Below are 20,613 nucleotides of genomic sequence, written 5' to 3'. Positions count from 1 at the left end.
AATAAGAATGAAGAAATTAAATAATTAAATATTTTATAAAATTTAAGTATAAAATAACGTCACATAGAATGCGAAAAGAGGCAAGAAAATTCTCACAAATTAGGCGTAGACTGATCTAAAAAATAAAAATTGTAGGTAAACTTAATCGGTTATAACTTTACGGACCTTTAAGATGAAAAAACAAACTATAACACAATAAAGATACCAAGGAAGACGATTGGAGGGAAATCAGTTTATAATTAAAGCAAAATGTTTGGAAACGAATTATAGTATACAATTGATTTAATATTTTATATGCACTTGTAACGTAAACGTTACATCGCTATATACACAGAAGCCGCAAGATCTCAAAGCACTTACTACGTGTGGTGAGATGCTGTCACAATTTGAGTTCACGAGTTCGATCGAGAGGCTTACTTTAGCGGTGCTTTGAACAGATTTGTTGGCGGACGAATCTAGAAGGAAGCGAGGCAGATCGTTGTGATCGTAAGACTAGTTTAGGGTCCCCGTCGCGTCTAGACGGCGGGTCGGATCCCTATCGGTAACGGGGAAATTATGTGACGTGAAAATATATTTCGATCGGCAATCTACTTTACAGGTTTGGCGGATTTTTGATCAGAGATTTGATTGTTAGATAATAACGATTCCGATTGTTATATATAATGTTCTGTTAAACGTTGACGTGTTATAACGATAAATTGTGGTTACAATGTCAATTTATGATAATGTATTTACTACCATTAAATGGAGGTCGCATTATTTTATTTATTTTATAATATTCTTGCGTTTTAAGTTACGTAATATTTTTAAAACTTGCAATAGATCTTGGCTGAAGTGTTATGGGTGTTTGTGAAGTTTTTTATGGTCTTTATTGAAATATAATAAAATTTTGCCTCCAAACTCTGCCATAAACCAGCTCTCTGTATAAAACAAATTCTAAAACATGGTTTTCTGTACAAAAGGCCATAACCTGCAATGCGACATTAATAAAAGGCATTTTAAAAGCAGTATTCGAAAACACTTATTCGTAAATTAATTTTATTCTGTATAAAAACTATAAATAAACTCCACTTATACAACATGTTCATGTAGTTTTAAATTTCAATACTTCGACATAAAATTATTCTGAAATTTTACGCTGCTTATTTATGGACTAACGAGTCGCAATATACCTATTACAAGTAAAAATATCTAAGAATCTTATTAGGAAACGTTCAAAACCTTAAAATTCCAAAGGTCCCAAACACCTGCCACTTGAACAATGGATCCTACCTTAGTCCTTAATCATAAAACAGTATTAGGTTCGTTAAATAGATTTTGAAACTGCGAGACATGTGAAAGCCTGTACAAACAATAGCAATCATCTGATCTAAGAGGCTACACAATGCATTACAAAACGAGTTGGTAAATATGTCTCGGTGAGAGTGTTAAGTGGCGAAACTGCTCTACAATGGAGGCATTATCAGCGGTTGCTTGGCGCATATCAGCCATAGGTCATCGTCGCAACCTTTCACCGCTGTTGCTAAATAGTGTATTTAGCTAGAACTGTCTATTATACAAAGTAAACATAATAAAAATTTGAAGATCAGAATAAAGAATTTTTTTTTTTAAAAGGATTATTTTTTAACAATAGTTATATATTTCGCTTTTAATCAATGTTTTTGTGTGTGTTAAAAAAAAATTCATACGTAACTAAACTAAAATGATATTAATTTACGATAGAAGCAACTAGTTTGTAATGTATTTAATACGAGATCCCTAGACCAATGAATTTAAATATTTATCAGTCTCAGGCCTGTTTAAATACAACCCTATATAGTTAAAGAGTAAACTTTACGCTATTTGAAAATTTATTTACTTCTGTAATTGGATTTCAAGTTAATTGTTATTCAACGCACTTTTTCTGTCCGTTCGAAATGAAATACTGGTTCGTTATATTTTCTTTGTCTTTATTAAATTATGTAAGTTATTTAGCGTAAAATTTTAATTTAATATAAAGCTGTTCAATACGAATGTTTTTAAATTTATATATAATTTTTTTAGACATATGCAGATTCAGATAGCTTTGGAGATGATTTCGCAGGTAGGTATTTTGAAATAGGAAAATTATTTGACAAACAAAGGTCACGTGAATGTTGTAAGCGTGATATGTTCCAAATATAAATATTCAATAGAAAATAATAGAATGAGATCTAAGATTTTCGCGAGTTTTATTCATTTAAATGAAACTAGTATTATTCGGATATACTACGCGCATTTTATTATTTAAAAACTACATAATCCCGATGTTTCGGTTACTTTGCAGCAACCGTGATCACGGGCAGACGAGATCACGGATGATCACGGATGATGATATGTAGTTTTTAAATAATAAAATCCGCGTAGTATATCCGAATAATACTAGTTTCATTTAAAAGAAAATAATAGAATCTTTCACGAAAAAATAATACTGATATATATTTAGTACACAATTTGGTTTTGGCACTACATTAATTGGAAGTAACTCGAGATCCATTAACGACTCATGAAATGGTTATTCCGACCATTCACACGGGTTGTAACGTACCCTTTTTCCGATAACACTTGAATCGTTTAAGTTAGAAATAAGAGAACGTAAATTACCTATAGATACATTTATAATAACCAAGTTTTATAAAAGATGATGGCGAGAAAAGAAACTCAGAATCCAGAGTAGGAACGGATTACAGTAGCGGAAATCAAGATAGGCACACATCACTACTTTATGGTGACACAGGATCTGGTACGTGAGATCTGACACGCTAATATCAATTTGAGGTTAAGTTTACGAGACTGATAATCAAAAATCAATTTAATCGATATTAATATGATTTTATATTTAACAGAAAAGCGGTCTATTATGACTGGTGAGTATTTTACTATTAAATCCTGACCTGTTTTCCCGTCACATTCGTTTCTCGCTCCTGAATTCAATGAGATACACCGAAATAGACAAGCTTTGTATCAGCCATTTTTATAAATTGAATCCGTCAGTCCATAGCTTCAAAACAGCAAGATAATGGGCACGCCGCTATGTTTTATTTTATATGATACTTTATTTTGAATTTCACAGGCGATACTTTTACACCTCTCGACATGTTACCGATAGCAGAAAAATTAATAAAAAAAGGTAAGTAAAAATAATCAAAAACCTAGATAAAAAAATAATTGTATGATGCAATAATGATAGTTCATTTTTTTTGTCGACTGTCCAAGTAAAATAACAGATATGAGTAAACCATTCTATGCTTGGATAAACAAAAGGCCTCGTTTTGAATTTAAGTAATTTCAAAACCCTTTTTTGGTTTGATTTAGCGCACTATGTTACATTATTTTTAAGATACAGTCACAATTTTTTTTTTACTATAGGTAATAGGCGAATTAACACTTGCGATTTAACAATGTCAATTAGTATTGAAACAACGGGATGTGCTTATTGTTTCAGTTGAGGAGCCCGGATGTACGTATTTACATTACGTTATAAAATGACTGATGGGATTATTTTATTTTATAAATATTTCAATATAAGGACGGCTTTGTTGCAGCTGGAAAAGGCTTTGTCAGTTCCACGAAAGGTCCCCAGGAACTTGCGGATAAGTTATTCGAAGCATTCTGTATGTTAAATATATAATGAAATTATTTATTTACATAAATTGTTAGTTAAATACGTTTGTATACATTTGTATTATATATTCAGTTTTCAGCACCAAGCGGATTGTCACATTAAAAGGTAAAATCTATTATAAAAAGTATTAGATCCAAGTTTTATAAGACGATCCCATAATGAAGATTATGTTAACATTGATAATTTTCGTTTAGACTACGACATATCTGGTCTAGACGCTTTGCAAGCCCTGGCTATTGAAGGAGAACGTAAATATTATAGCAACATTATTTATTTAATTTAAAAAATAAACTAATTTGGCGCATTTAAAGACTTGGTACACTAAGACCGAATACGGATTTAAATAAAAAAATGATTCCATATGAAATAGATAATGATTTGAAAATGAAAATATAATTTAATTTATAATAGCTGCCGACAAAACTCTAACAGAGGATGTGACGGAACCGGCACAAAGGATGTATTTAAGAGGTGAGTATATTCAAAATAAAACTTATCACTAGTTAAAAATATAACTATTACTTTTTTTCGTTAACGACACCGCAATCGTTACTTTCAGGGCAGATAGTAAACATCAACAAACCAAGGAAAAGTCATTTTAAGTGTGAGTGAATTGTATATTCTAGAGATATTTTTTTTATAAAATAAATTAATGCTAATTTTAATGTCTTCAAGTGGTAACAAAAACGGTTCCGAAAAAAGTCAGTCAAAAAAAAATCACAAAAGAAAAAAGACGAGGTAATTTTTCTGTTATTATATAAACGGCTTTCAAGTCGCATCCTAAAGCTATATTTTTTTAGGAATTCTGCTGGCCAAGAAATTACCGAAACAGAGAAAACTGATTGTCAACCAACAGTCGAAACAGAGCACAAACAGAAGTCAAAAGATACGTAACAAAGATAATAAAAAGATAATGAGGAAGGGAAAGAAAATCAATAAAAATATTAAGATGAAAACAACTAAAGTGGGCAAAAGGTTGAAACCGGGTAAGGATATTAATTTCTAAGATTGTTATTACAACAGGCTTAGTGGGAACGTTTGTTTTTAATAATATTAAAGGTAAGGCGTCACCGAAGTGTCGCTGGAACTACGTGTGCGTTGACCCAGCCGACTTGGACACCTGCACGGTTCATACGTCATGTGGCGACACTAGCTCAACTATGTCTGGTAAAACTTCAAAACAATGACATCCAGTACAATGACAACTGGCAATTAATATAAATACATTTACAGATTATAAAAGAGAAAGAGAAACTAAAGAAATCAAAGAATTCCGTAGAATGCGTAAGTATTTTGTTAAAATATTATTCCATGGATTATTATAATATAATCGTTTTTCTATATAGTTGGTATCACTCGCGTTGACGAGGAGGTCGAAAAGATATGTGAGTTATTCCTTAACTATTGACTGTTAATGTTGCCATAAATAGTTGAGGTAATTATAAAATCATTTCAGTGGAATCCCGAAACATAAAAATACGTCCGGCAAATTTAGGTAAGAATGAAAGTTAATGAAAAATTTTCATTAAACATATTAAGTATTACGTACTTTTGAAATTTACCTATCGAAATTATTATAGCAATATATATTTATTTAAACTGTATAAGGTGACGTTTATGCAAATGAAAATATTTTGTCTCAATTACAGAAGCAATCAACAAAGTGGAAAGTTTATCAGAGTTCTTCAATAATATCATCGACCGTGAGAACACTGGTTAGTGTATTATTATTTAGTGTAGCTATAACTTGAAACAAAACATTACTATAACGAAAGTGTAAAAGATTACATGAAAAATTTTCATCGGATATTTTAAGTATAACATACTGTATATATATTCGTGAATAAATTTCACTTACAAATAATATTTCAGGGTCCACAGCACCGATCCAACCAGATGTAGTGGTGTAGATTTATATCCACTCGGAGGTTACGAGTTTATGTATTTTGTTTTGAATAAAAAATAAATATTCATCCGATTTCATAGAAGCGATGGCTGAATAATGCGTGGATTTCATTTTTAAGTATCATTCCTTTTAAAACTGGCACAGGAAATTATATGAAAATATTAGTTTTAATTCACTTATTACACTCAAACGTTACTACACATGAATCTCTTCTGTAGTCTGCAGTCAATTATATATATTTAAACTATTTCTGGATCTATTAAGTTTTAAATGAAGTAGTTATATATAAGTAGCGGTCCCTATAAATATGTTGTAATATAAAACCCAGTCAAAGGTTAGAGGTTACACACGAGGCTCCGTAAGTCGGACAAGGCCGACGTAGACACTAGACAGTAGTCTCAGTACGGAACCATCTGACACTCCAGCCATTCAGCCTTTATATTTCACAACAAAGAGAACAGTTTCATTGAGAAAGTTTAGATAAATGTTGGCGATTGAGCTTAGAACTGGGGTAGAAGTATAATGCAATTTTATTCTTTTTATTACAGACAAGGGCACTTTGTTAACTTTCTTAGATATCGTAGGCGGTAGACGTTTGAGAAGGTTGCGTTATAACAACAACGGCATGAAATGTATGAATTGTTTCACGGGTTTCAGAATTAAAATAAGAATAGAAAAATAATATATTCTTTTTTTTTTTGATCAGAAGCGTTTTTTAAGCAGTTGTGATGAGTTCTCTCTGAACGCGTCGCTTCTAAAGGTTTTATATTCAGAAAAATACAGCACTTCATATTTATAGTGTTCAAACCGTTTCTGTAAAGTTCAATGTTCAATCATGATTCATTTGACATTCATTTTCAACGATCAATTGTTACGTAATTATACAAAGGATAAATAATGTCGAAAATACTTTCAGTTTATTCTTCTGATCCGATAGTTTTGAGAAAAAATGATACAAAACTAAAATTTTGTGACGTTAAACAATTTGTATGCAGTCACTTTAATGACCAAAACGAGTATACTATATTAATACAGTATAAATTTTGATCTGCCCATAGTACCGTTGGCCCTATAAAATACGCCAGTGAAAGCTTTTAATATTTTAATGAATTAATCTCATAGCCAATGGGATTTTTATTTGATACGAGATTAAAATATAGATGATAAATTGAGGATTTTATGATTAATAAATATATAAGTGGTGCAATTTACATGCACTGTGATCTCAAGTCAATCTCATTTAACGTAAATTTTTTACCACTTTCGGTTCAATACTTTAAATCATATCAAATACTTGTCTTTCCGTGTTCCAGATATATAAATTAGAAATTCGATTAACACCAAGGCGTTTGCTTTGAACGAAGTTCAAATTTAAATGAAACAGTATTTTTCGGATAAACTACTCATGATTTATTTTTGTAAAAAACTACATACTCCCGACGTTTCGGTTACTTTTCAGCAACCGTGATCACGGGCAGACGAGATGTGAGAAGTTCACATTGTTATTAGAGTCGGTAACAACAGCTCATGACCGAGTCAATTATTAAAAGAGAGCATTACAGTTACACTAAATAAAGGAATTGAATTCATCAAAGAAGTAAAAGAAGATATAATAATGAATGACATCCACTCAAAAATTAAATTTTTAAAATTTCAAAGGACGATTCTCGTGACAGTAGGTATAAATATAAAAATTATATTCCATGGAACTGTCAAGTCGCTGACGACTAACGAGTCCGCACGTCATTTTGTAATCATATATCAGATATAATTAATCAAAAATACATCCGTCCTTCGTAATGTAAGTTTGCTCGCGGCTTAATGTATAAATTGATTTTGATTTCAGCGGAACGTGATTAAAATGTATGTATAAGTTTATTATATGATGAAAATCCCAGTCCGCAGAATTGTTCTGAACAAGAAACGCTCGTTTAACGCTTCATACAATGACATTTCAATTTGACTTAGCCGTGCTCGGATTCTGACGTTGTATGGTTAGTTTTGAGTCCAGGTATGCTAGTGACAGCTACAAATAGAGAAAATACATTAAATCTTACTTGAACTCTCAAATAATACGAGTATAACAGCAACAGAATATTATAAGGAATCTCGTACACGAAATGATTAATAAACGTAATTTCCAGGAGCGTGTCAGCATAGGGTTGCTCAAATTGTTATTTTATAATCGTTTATACGGCAGGTGAGTTCACCCAATTATGTTTCGATCAGACGCGGGCGGCGCGCCGGCGGCGTGTGCGGTCGCCTTAACCAGATTATTGGCCGGCGGCAAACAGCCAAAGCCATAAACTCACCACAGACTACTTTTCCAACGAAATGTTTCTTATTAAACTAGAACAGTAAATAATCTACCGACTAACTCTTACGTGCCCTCAACTAATACCTTTTAAATCGTTTTCTTTTCATTTATTATATTTCATTATCCAATTCGTAATTGAATTTAAATTTCAATACGCAATGTGTAATAACAACGCCAGTTTGAACGAGAAAGTATATGTACATAAAACATTAATGAAAATTATGATCAAATAAATTAAATAAATATTGACTTCGGATAAAATGACTTCGCTCCCATATAACTCGCTGCGACGCGACGTCGACTCGAGAATAACTTGATACAAATTCATCACCGCGCATTAGGGAGAAGCCAGAGTTACCATTGTATTTAATATTAATAACATCGAGCAATAGACATAGCAGAACAAAAATTAAAAACTTTTTAATTAAATTTATTTTAATATTTTTGTTGCAAATCATCTTTATAAGGAGAGAAAAGCTGTTACAAAATGACATTTTTAACCTAACTGTCGGTGAAATGTCTAGCATTGTATTGTTAGTCCAAAAGCTTTTGAGAGTGCTGGCTCATTGTCGATTTCACGTTGAAATGCTCCAAACTATAGTGAGTTGGATCTAACGTGAGATTATTGATGACTAAGTAACTATATCATGGAAAAAATAGCAAGACCAACTGACAGACATTCACATCTCGCCTGCCCGTGATCACGGTTGCTGCAAAGTAACGGAAACGTCGGGAGTATGTAGTATTTAAAATAATAAAATACGCGTAGTAATCCGAAAAATATTAGTTTCGTTTAAATGAACACTCGCGAAGTCTTAGATCTCATTAACTATTTAAAAATCACTTGCTTTTCATTAGAAAAAATCATTTATTATATAAGTAGAAATTACCATGAGGTTATATTAAAATGTATTGACAAATATAGATCGGTTTATTAAAGTCAGTACACGCCCTAACATCGTTCAATCTGTCAAAGGAAACTAACTGAATACAGTAATTAATAACCTAATAGATTCTGTGACGATAACTGACCTCGGCGGCTCAACGTGCTCCTTGAAGCGGTACGGATATTAAGCGGGGAGCACATTCGACACTTGTATAGGTAACATCTTTAATACACCACACCGGTATCACTTATAGACAAATAGATGGCTCGGTGCAAGTATATTGTGTATGTAGACATTACAAGGAACTCGCATTGCAGTAAAATATTTTTTGAAAATAATAATTTAGATAGGAATTGTATCAAGTGAAGTAGGCAACGTAAGGAAGTAACATTACATATAAGACTGCGGAAGAGGTGAAGAGATTAAACAGTTTGTAGGATGATTCGCGTTTCATGTGTTGAGAATGTTGACGTAATATGAGTACATAATTATAAGCAACCCTACCTGTGCAATAACAAAAATTAACACGTGTATAGTGTATACATGTTTAATGCTAATTTTAGGTCTCATGGGAAGGTAAAGTTAATGTTTGTTTTGCTTCCATTGGTTACAGAAATGGGAGGGATTTAAGTAAAAAATTTCAGTTGTCAATCTTTAAAAAAAGACTTCAAATATGATAACTAAAATTGAGAGAGAAAATTATTGTTCAATAATTTTGCATGTTAGATAAAGAACATTTCATCATGAAGTATTATTTATAAAATTTTAAAATTTTTAATATTATCATTAAACACACACATATATATTTCTTTTGTTATTATTAAGAATAAAATAACGATGAAGGTATTTTTTTTTGTTTACAAGTAACACTCTTCTATCATTATGTAAGTGTCAATGCCATACTTGTAAATTTGATTAATAAGGAAATAGACAATTGTTATCCTGTCTAGTACGGGGGTATAATATATTAGTTTGAAGGTTACGCTATTACTGAGTCGTTCATCAGATATTGGCTTCGACTATAAATACCACAGAGAACTCACAAAGCAAGCCTGTTGCAATCTTTTTAAAAAATAAAAGAGGAGGCGTCATCGATGCGGAAATTCTGATAGCTGGCTACATTGAAATACGACGTTTCTTTGTTACTTTCGGTTCGAGAATAGAAAAACTAACATCAATAGTTTTTGTTGTGTTTTATCTCAATATAGCAACAGGATATAATGTGTTTGCTACCAAAATGTTTACAAGAAATTAAGGAGTTTATAACATTTAAATGAAAAAAATATTTTACGGATTTAAATGAATACTAGCGAAAGTCTTAGATCTAGTTAATTTATAACATTGCTTTTATTTTATGTATTAAACATAAGATTCCTTCATATAAAACTATATTCAATACTGCTTGTATATCTAGGTTAGTACGTTAATATAAATTTAATATTATGGAGTCAGAACTTCTCTATATACTGTGATCCGATATTACTCAATATTCGTGGATTAGTAGAATTTCTCTGGGGCTTCACAAGCGCGTTACGACTCCCTCCTAGCTCCGGCATTTTCGATTTTTTTGTAGCCTAAAAAGCTATATATTTTGATTTTTATATATTTAGTAAGACACTCGTCTTATCTTTTATGATAACTTCTAGTTACTGTATAAACTTGTATAGCTCAAGAGTAATAGTCTTTGGAATGTATAAGAAGTTAAATTATTAAATTATAAATCTAAATGTCAAATATTTAGCACGTTGAAAGCCTTTAGAGATATAGCATCCAGCTAAGGCAATAATTTAACGAAAAACGTTCATAACAATTTGGAAGGCTTCATTTAAAAGCAGAAACTAAATGTGAAAAGGTCAACCTTTAAAGCGTATTATTTTCCGATACTGTAAGTGTAGAAAAGTAATATCTAAAATGTTATCTGTGAACTTGTGCTGCCATCTGTGATGGTTTAGTTAACGTCAAAACTACTTTAAATAAAAACGTTAGTTCTGTTCTGCACTAAATAGCGTTGTTTTATTATAGGTTATGGGCCCAGAAAATTAATGAAAAGTAGTGTTTTAACAAGTATTTCGTCACGGTACGAGTGTTAAAAAGACTGTTTCGACACGCGTTTACACTGTGTTGTGTAGATTGGCTGGACATTCGTGAAATAAAAGTATTTTATTCAGAATTACGATGGCGGCAAACTACTTGGTAAATGTACCCAAATTACGCGGGCGGGAAAATTACAGCGAGTGGAGCTTCGCGGCAGAGAATTTCCTAATCCTTGAAGGCATGAAACATTGTGTAAAGCCAGAAGGAGCTGTAGTAGGAGCTGCAGACGACGAGAAAACTCGAGCAAAATTGATTATGACAATCGACCCGTCTTTGTTTGTACATGTGAAAAGTGTAAGAACAACGAAAGAACTCTGGGATAAACTACAACAGTTATTCGATGACAACGGTTTTTCAAGAAGGATAAATCTGTTACGAAATCTAATTTCGATAAGATTGGAAAACTGCAGTTCAATGACGTCCTACGTGACTCAAATTATTGACACGGCTCAAAAATTAAGTGGCACGGGTTTTGAAATAAATGACCAGTGGACAGGCTCATTGTTATTAGCAGGATTGCCGGATCGATTTTCACCGATGATCATGGCAATTGAGCATTCAGGCATTAGCATAACGGCTGATTCTATCAAATCGAAATTGTTAGACATGGAGTCAACCATAGAGGAACGTGATGAAGTTGGCGGCGCGTTCGCAGCTCGTTCGAATTCTAAGTACAAGAAAAATAAAATGGCGTCAAGAAAAAATGTCAATGTTGGTAGCACTGCCGATACGTCAAAGTCAAACGTGACATGTTACAGATGTAAACAAAAAGGCCATTATAGAAATCAATGTACTAATAACGAAAATAACGCGTCGAACTTCAAGGAAAAACCCCGAATGCAGTCTAATGCGTTTAGTGCTGTGTTCCTGAGCGGGAATTTCAGTAAAAATGCATGGTATATTGACTCTGGAGCCAGTGTACACCTTACGGCAAATGAAAGTTTGGTTATGAATGCGTCGTATGATCAGAAACAGGAAATTATCGTTGCGAACAGTGAAAAGTTGTCAGTTTTGTGTTCTGGCGATGTGAAAATTATAACTACAACTGGTGATATTGATTACGAAATTATGGTTGAAGACGTTTATTGTGTTCCAAGTCTGGCGACTAACTTGCTATCAGTCAGCCAACTCATAAGCAAAGGAAACAAGGTATCTTTTTCTGATAGTAGTTGCTCGGTATATAACAAAAATAATAAGTTAGTAGCAACAGCATTACTAGAAAATGGAGTGTACAAAGTAAACTTACAAAACCAGGAACATTTGGCTGCATCAGTTGTATCAGGTGTTACATGGCATCGCAGATTAGGACACATTAATAAAGACTACCTGAATCAGATGAAGACTGCAGTACAGGGTATGTCTTTTGATGAAAAAGTGGATATTGGTAAATCTTCATGTGATACATGTTGCGAAGGCAAACAGTGTCGGTTACCTTTCAAGAGTATCAATCAGAGAAGCAGTGACCTATTAGATATAGTCCATACAGATATCTGTGGGCCTATGGAAAATATATCCATAGGAGGATCCAAATACTTCTTGTTGTTTGTCGATGATTGTAGTCGAATGGTGTTTGTTTATTTTCTAAAACACAAGAATGAGGCTTTGAGGTGTTTCAAAGAATTCAAAGCCCAGGTGGAAAATCAAACTAAGAAGACAATCAAAGTATTAAGGAGTGATAATGGATTAGAATACTGTAATAAAGAGTTTGACAATTATTTAAAAGGTGCTGGCATAATACACCAAAAAAGTAATCCATACACACCGCAGCAAAATGGATTATGTGAGCGATTCAATCGTACCATTGTTGAAAAGGCAAGATGCTTACTCTTTGATGCCAACCTAGGGAAAGAATTCTGGGGTGAGGCTACTAACACGGCAGTATATCTACAGAATCGAAGCGTGGCTGCAGCATTGGGTAATAAGACACCGTATGAGATATGGACTGGCTGTCAGCCCGACATAAGCCATATCAGAATCTTCGGTAGTACTGCAATGGTCCATGTAGCTAAAGAGAAGCGCAAGAAATGGGACAAGAAGTCAGAAAAATGCATTCTCCTTGGATATCCAGAAAACATAAAGGGATACAGGCTGTATAACCCAGAAACAAAGAAAATATTGACTAGTAGAGATGTGGTTATAATAGAGCAGGAATCAAAATCTGAATGTCAGATGGAAGTTTCCTCTCAGAGTTTTGATTCAGTGGGGGAAGAAGAAGTTAATATAGATGAACCAAACTCGGAATCTGACCACACAGATAGCTCAGAGGACACATTTCTGGATGTGGTTGATGAGACATATAAACCTAGTGATTCTGAAGCTGAAGATATCCCGCAGATTAGACCTCAAAGACCTACACGAGAGAGGAAGCAACCAGACAGGTTCAAATGTTCAAATTTTTGTGCTGGTGAGAGCACATATGATGATGTGACAGGATTGTCTCTTCAGGATGCCTTAGCCGGACCTGAAAAAGAACAGTGGAAAATAGCTATGGCTGAAGAGTTACAAAGTTTCAAAGAGAATGATGCATGGGAGATTAGCAATCCTCCTCAAGATGTTAGAGTTGTAAAGTGCAAGTGGGTGTTACGTAAAAAATATGATTGTGATAATAACATTCGGTTTCGTGCGCGTTTAGTGGCGAAAGGCTTTTCACAAGTTCAAGGTGTGGACTATACTGACACTTTCTCACCTGTAGTGAGGCATACCACATTGCGGCTTTTATTTGCTCTGTCTGTTCAACTTAATCTTGATATAACACATCTTGATGTGACAACTGCTTTCTTGTATGGAATTCTTGAAGAAGACATTTATATACAAATACCTGAAGGTTTTTCTGAGAAAGTAGAGAAAGGTCAAGTTCTTAAATTAAAGAAATCTATGTATGGTTTAAAACAGTCTTCAAGAGTATGGTACAAGAGAGTAGAGGAATGTCTTTTAAAAATTGGCTTTGTTAAATCTAAGATAGAACCTTGTATGTTTTTGAAAACACAGGATAAGTTAAAAACTATTGTTACTCTGTATGTCGACGATTTCTTCATTTTTTCAAATGATATTATAGCTACTAAGCACTTAAAAGATGTTTTATCTGACAATTTTAAAATTAAAGATTTAGGTGAAATCAAGAAATGTCTTGGAGTAAATGTAAAAGTAAATAAATGTGAGAAAACAATATCAATAAGTCAGGAAGATTATATTGATCAGCTGTTACTTAAATTCAAAATGAGTCAATGTAAAACTGTTCAAACTCCAATGGAGACTAAGTTACATGCATCTAAAGATGAGAATAATGTAGATAAGTTATTGTTTCCTTATCAACAAATGATAGGTTCTTTAATGTATTTAGCGGTTCTTACAAGGCCAGACATTGCATTTGCAGTTAGCTTTTTAAGTCAATTTAATAATTCCTATACCAAACAGCATTGTTCATATGTAAAACGCATATTGCGATATTTAAAATTGACCAAACATTATGGTTTAAAATTTTCTGCAGATGGGAACTCTGTCATTGAAGGATTTGTAGATGCTGATTGGGGTGGGAACACTATTGATAGAAGATCCTACACGGGTTTCTGTTTCACTTTGTCAGGTTGTGTAATTTCTTGGGAGACAAAGAAACAGAAGACCGTGGCTTTATCAAGCAGTGAAGCCGAGTACATGGCTTTAACTGAAGCATGTAAGGAATCTCTTTATTTAAGAAATTTACAGTTTGAAATAACTAATAAGAAGTACACTATTGAATTATATAATGATAACCAGAGTGCATTAAAGTTAACTCAAAATCCAATCTTTCATAAGAGAAGCAAACACATTGACATACGTTATCATTTTTCTAGAGAATGTGTAAATAATAATATTGTGAATGTTAAATATTTACCATCAGCTGAGATGCCAGCTGACTTACTTACAAAGAGCTTGTGCTCTAATAAGCATTATTATTTATTGGATAAGTTGGGGGTTCAGCACATATGTTAAAGTTAATAATTGTTCATTATACTGATTTTTATCAATATAACATTGTTAGATATAGTGGGGGTGTAGAAAAGTAATATCTAAAATGTTATCTGTGAACTTGTGCTGCCATCTGTGATGGTTTAGTTAACGTCAAAACTACTTTAAATAAAAACGTTAGTTCTGTTCTGCACTAAATAGCGTTGTTTTATTATAGTAAGTTATTACGAGTTTTGTGGGTATTTGTTTCAGATACTTTTGACATTGATATATAATGAAAGAAATATTTAATATTCTTATAGTTATAGCTAATTCTAAAAATATCATAACTTGATGGAGAAGTTTATATATTTGTAATGTGTAAAGTTAAAAAGTTATTTACAGATGAACGTAATTTACGTTTTTAAGTATCTTTGATTTACTATTCCAATTTCAAATTAAGAATATCATTTTATATATTAGATAGTAATATACATATCAACATTTTATGAAAATACTTTTATTACATTGAATGTAATAGTGAGCAAAATATCACGTTTTCCTTTTAGAAAAGAAGTCAGAGAGTTGCTGGTCCTAGATGAAAACGCTAAGACTATAACTTATAAGACTATTATTCGTCCTTCAAAGCAGATATTAGCGCTAGAAGCGGATCAAGCACAATAACCTACAGTACATAAAAACTAACAATATATTACAAGATCTCTTTTACCTTCCCAGACGTCTAAAATCATTCTTTCGAGCGCATTAGCTGCTAACTTATGCTATTACCCTTAATTACCTGCGAGATATTTTAACAACATAAAGGGACAAACACTGTTTTACTCTTGAAATATGCAGATCTCAAGGGTGACTTTCCCTTCACGAAAATGCAAAACGAGGAAGTTTCGTTCTAAATGAAGCAGGCAGCTCCCCTATGGGCCCGGACAAATAAACTTTTCGTTCACGAATCACAAGGACATAGCAAAAGTTTTAAAACTTTCAGCTTATGTAACGGGAAAGAAGGACAGTGACAAATTATTATTAATGAGCTCCTAATAGTAAATTTATATATTTCAGGATACAGCTGGTTATAAGGATGCAGTGAACCAAAAAATCAAAACTTCGTCTAAGATTAGAAAATAATTGATGCTGCCATGGGAACTCTTTAAATATACTTAACAATATAATTTTAATATATTTATTAAATATATTGTAGATAGCGAGGTAGATGAACAGTTTGTAATCATAAAACGTAACAATAATAATGTTAGTATATCGAGCCCAAGGCAAGGCGTCCCGCCAACGATTGGATTAAGTAAGGACGCCATAAGCCGTGTCCCTTAAATAACATTTAATATTAACTGCTCTTAGGATTACCTACAGGAACACCCTTAAATAGATCGGGTGTAATGGCGGCGATTTCCGCAGTGAGCACCAGTTTGTTCGGCAGTGTATGTGGTCAGCGTAATTTCCCCTTTGATATCAAACTATACAACTAACCGCACATATGAAAGTACATACGTAATAAGTTACTTCATTGTAATCTCAACTTATTTGACGATATATAAATATAATTAATGGGACATTTATTTTAAGAGTAGCATTTAACTAACTTTGATTTTATTTCAGTCTAGTTCGTTTTTAGCATAATTAAAACTATTATCACGACGTAATGCAAATAAGATTAAGTCTAGTGACAAACAATGATCTAATTTTAAAATAAATAATAGTTAAATTTTTAATTCAGATTACGTTATTTTACAATGGTCTTATTTGAAAACGTTATTCAGGTATTCCAATAACCTTCGATACTGTTTACTAAACTGGTGCACGAAATAGCAACAGTTTGAAACATCGAAAAAAAAAATGTTACCCAATTAAGTTGAAAAAATTTTTTGTAATAAAGAGTACACGGAAGAGAATGCAATCGAAAAATAAACATTTACAGAACAGGCAACTATAGGTACGTGTACAACAATACAATCGGACGGCTCGTTTTGATGGACTAATACAGAATGCTGACGATTTTTCTTTCAAATCTATCTATCGTGATGTATAGTAGAAAGTGTTATTTAGCAATAATTGTAATTAAACCAACCTTTGAAACATTCGTTGCTCAAAATGTAGTGGAATCTGAAACAAAAGAATACTGTATCATACTTCGTATTTTCTTAGGTCTGTTATGCTCTCCAATGACAACATATTAGGTAAGTAAATTATGATGCGTTTTAAAATGAAAGTGAGTTTATTATTTTTAAACAATATGTCTGTTTGCGTCTCGATTCTGTTTGAGTCGTTACTTCCTATAACATAATTCCTTAACTAGTTATATAAGTTGGTTTGGAATAATGCCATATGAGCCTTCGCACACATCAGGCTAGCTACATCGTCTATCAATATCTGTCGGGCGCCAAGTACCCAAATAAAATTATCATGAATGGCCTGCAAATGACATATTCTGTTTTCTTTCTCGTATTTCATTATGACCTTATTCAATGCCGTTCGTTTTGAATAGATGTGAGCACGTTTAAGGGAACGTTTAATGAATATTTTATTGAAAATTGTAACACAGATCAGTGAAGAAGTTTGTTTTACAAGTATATATCCTATTCAAACAAATAATATTTATCCTATAACAATATTTAAAGTTTACAAGTGCAGCTAACAGTAAGGAATATTCTCAAATGATATCGCTGATAATCCAATCGTATTAGCGTAGATAAGCGGAAAATCACATTGGAAAATTCAAACACGGATAGCTGGTGTCATTATGAAATTCGTTATCATTTTGCTGCTTTCAGCCTCATTGAACATGACGGGACTGAACAAATTAATCATAAGACACATGTAAATAATTCATTAGCGATGGCACGGAGCCAATGCCTGCGTCCACTGCACATGCCCGTCATATCTTCTTTATGTAAGCTTAATTATGGAAATAGTTCAAGGGTTCAATATAAATTGGTGTAATTTGCATCGCCAGCGATCGACAGATTGATCAGCACTTAACCGCTCCTCTATATTTCTATTAAAATATTGAATTTTTATACCTATGATTAATTAATTATATTAAATTTAGAGATTTTGTTAAAATACTTTATATATACTTATCGATTTAAATGCAGCGCGATAGCATTAAATATCAATCATCTAAAAAAAAATATGATTTTATGATATTTTAAGTTCAAATATTATAAAGAGTCGTTTTGTAAAAAAAAAATCAATTCGAAAGAGTATATATATATTTTAAATAACAACCAAACAGAATGATATCTTCAACTTCTAAAAGTCATACTGTCTGGTGCGTATAACTGTCCTTGGCACATTATCTGTATATAAATCTAATCTATTACAACACTGACATCAAGTTAGCACATTATGATTCATCACAATTATCCCGGGATAAGATGTTGTTATGTCACTTATTACCGAACACACGAAATAGGAATTATAAAACGAATTCTTGAAGAATGATTGTAGTTATATTCATTGATAACATTAAATTAATACGATGACGCTGTTTAAAGTGTTATTTTCGATCGAGTATTGATTGCACTTAATAACAACGGATTTCATGTTATATATGGTACTGAAAGAACACGTGGCAGCAAGGGTCGGTCATTGACCGATTTAAGGGTACCGTTAAACACTTTCGCGAACAACTGCGGTTTCTCTAAAGGTGTGTTCCAGAAATTGTTTCATTTAATATTTATATCAATGACATTATATAAAAATAGGTCTCAAGTGTATTTATGAACCATATTTAAACTATTGAGACACTATTTAAAATAACGTTAAAGGAATGAAGTAAAATATACTTTGTTTTTAATAGACGCCTTATTTAACGCATAAGCCCTACTCTGTCAGCATTAAATTATCAATGAAGCGTAAACATATATCACATTTATATATTTCATACAGTAGTTTATAAACAAAATCGTTGATTCTAAAATAAGATTAAACTAGTTGAGTCACATTGTTTCGAAAATTTAGAGCTCAACTCTACGACGAAACCCACAATGTACCGAAAATGTGCGTCGCATCAAATATGAATGGGACGAGGTGTGAACCGGCTTTAGGTTACTCTGATCCACGACTCCTGATTATATTTTACAACCTTGTCACGTTGCCTGTCTTCCCTTTACTACGGTATCACAAAAGTAGAGGTCTCTAACACACTTTCCCGCTCCACAACGGTAATAATATTATATATATTGCAAAATACATGGCTCTGAATAGATAAGCCAGTTTTATAACATGATGAGAAAATAATTTTTGTCTTATTTTCAAGATTTCAAGACGTAAACGATCCATTTAGTAGCTATCATTGGCTGTGGATAACAGTGTGTGATCGTAATAGATACTATTAGTATTTAAAAAATATTGAAAGAAAGCATTGCATTATATCTATAGATAATAACCACCAAAATAAAAAAAAATTACAATTAAATCTCAAATTTCTATAGTTTCCTCCAAAACTTTCTCCACATTAATGGGAAACTTGGAATTAATCATGTATGTCACGTTGATTGATAAGTGCCTGATGAGATACAACATCGATGTGTTTGCATGTGTTAGCTAGCTCGAGATGTTACTTGTCATATTCGTGATGCAGACATCCTAAATGCCTCAATTTCTCCGGAATATGCAATGAGTCTGCTGAATTATGTTACGGATCACACGGCGTTGTTGTATATATGATAAATTGCATGGATTGCTGTAAGTTTACCTTATTCTGTTAAAGAGAAAAAATTAAGTTTAATATGTGTTAAATAAAAATTGAAAGAGCTGTTGAGGGAGGAATAATTTTTACAAAAATTACGGAATCTCAACATATATATTAAAAAATATGTATTTTTTTTGTTTTAATCCAAGTATAGTTCATATTTTCATGCACACCAATGATTATAGCGAGTTCAAAAGTGTATTAAAATTACATGGCAAAGAGGACAAAGCGAGTGGCGTACGAAGTTGTACGTTATAAATCACAAGTTTTGAGGCGGACGCGACGCTCCGGGGAACTACCGCCATAATTAGTATACCACTCAACTTTAGCTGAAGGATTTTCTTCGGAGATACGATATAGGCACGTGTATCTAATTTTCCATAGTATACGTTTTTGGGATGGCTATGTCAAAAAAGTCCCCTTGCCCCAGATAATATATCTTAACCAAACAGCAACTCAACGACTTGCAATGTTCTCATATGTAAGGTACTTAGCTATAAATTTTTATAAAAATATGTTTATTTTCTTCTCAAAGTCTAATAAATATCCATACATCCCTACATACCTTCGTATATCTTCTGATCCTCTTTGGAACATCAAAGCATACACAGAAATACGCCTGTTAAATTAAAAATGGTTTTCATAGATCATAAATATAAGAAAGTCGATATAAAAAGTCCCTTTTAAGTTTAAGTATAAGAAAGTGTACTTAAAATTTGGGTATCCCTACGATCTAACGGTCTTGTGCCATTCCAAGGCTCCTTAAGGAAATCCCTCTCCCTACGAAGGGAAGTAATGCATTTTCTTTTATCACAGCGAGGACAGTTTGCGCAGTTTCAGAGAGGGGTCCCTTTTACGATTATTGTATACACCGTAACATGCAATCTCAAATAAAGATTTTGCTCAAAATTCTCTAAGTTAGCTTATACATCACAAAGCACACAGCCAAAACTACATGTTCATGATGAATTTTGCCGTAGGCTTCGTCAAAACAGTTCGTTACATCAGATCAATATTGTATTTCATTTTACGTTTGTACTATTATATATATTTGTTTGTATATTTTATCTGCAATTTGTCTATAACATTGAATATTTCCTATTTAACTTCAATGAC

The 20,613-nt window shown here is 32.6% G+C and overlaps 1 protein-coding gene and 1 long non-coding RNA gene across 2 annotated transcripts in view; one reads left to right on the top strand and one right to left on the bottom strand.

Moving 5' to 3' along the window:
* LOC133319250 (uncharacterized) overlaps window positions 1-20,613 on the bottom strand; it is a 52,108-nt gene that overhangs the window by 15,813 nt on the left and 15,682 nt on the right. Inside the window, exon 2 of the long non-coding RNA XR_009752928.1 lies at window positions 16,870-16,904. This is a non-coding gene — a long non-coding RNA (uncharacterized LOC133319250). The remainder of the gene's footprint in view (window positions 1-16,869; window positions 16,905-20,613) is intronic.
* LOC116779751 (uncharacterized) lies at window positions 1,854-5,646 on the top strand. The gene is made up of 19 exons (XM_061523040.1): window positions 1,854-1,961; window positions 2,044-2,083; window positions 2,660-2,761; window positions 2,865-2,885; window positions 3,092-3,148; window positions 3,464-3,478; window positions 3,564-3,632; window positions 3,716-3,748; window positions 3,838-3,891; window positions 4,055-4,114; window positions 4,203-4,247; window positions 4,319-4,381; window positions 4,444-4,629; window positions 4,703-4,810; window positions 4,877-4,927; window positions 4,990-5,028; window positions 5,100-5,138; window positions 5,293-5,358; window positions 5,516-5,646. Exons 1-19 carry the CDS (start codon window positions 1,917-1,919, stop codon window positions 5,551-5,553), a joined length of 1,131 nt encoding a protein of 376 aa, XP_061379024.1. The 5' UTR covers window positions 1,854-1,916; the 3' UTR covers window positions 5,554-5,646.

The sequence above is a fragment of the Danaus plexippus genome, chromosome 2, assembly GCF_018135715.1.
Source record: "Danaus plexippus chromosome 2, MEX_DaPlex, whole genome shotgun sequence".
Classification (NCBI taxonomy): domain Eukaryota; kingdom Metazoa; phylum Arthropoda; class Insecta; order Lepidoptera; family Nymphalidae; genus Danaus; species Danaus plexippus.
Note: the sequence above shows the minus strand (reverse complement) of the source record. Positions and strands in the feature narration are given on the sequence as shown.

Excerpts from the sequence above, each read along its gene's own strand:
- LOC116779751 (XM_061523040.1), top strand. The coding sequence starts at position 1,917 with ATGAAATACTGGTTCGTTATATTTTCTTTGTCTTTATTAAATTAT. Across the intron at positions 2,886-3,091 it reads AAAGCGGTCTATTATGACTG|GCGATACTTTTACACCTCTC; the intron begins GTGAGTATTTTA and ends TGAATTTCACAG. Across the intron at positions 3,749-3,837 it reads GCGGATTGTCACATTAAAAG|ACTACGACATATCTGGTCTA; the intron begins GTAAAATCTATT and ends ATTTTCGTTTAG.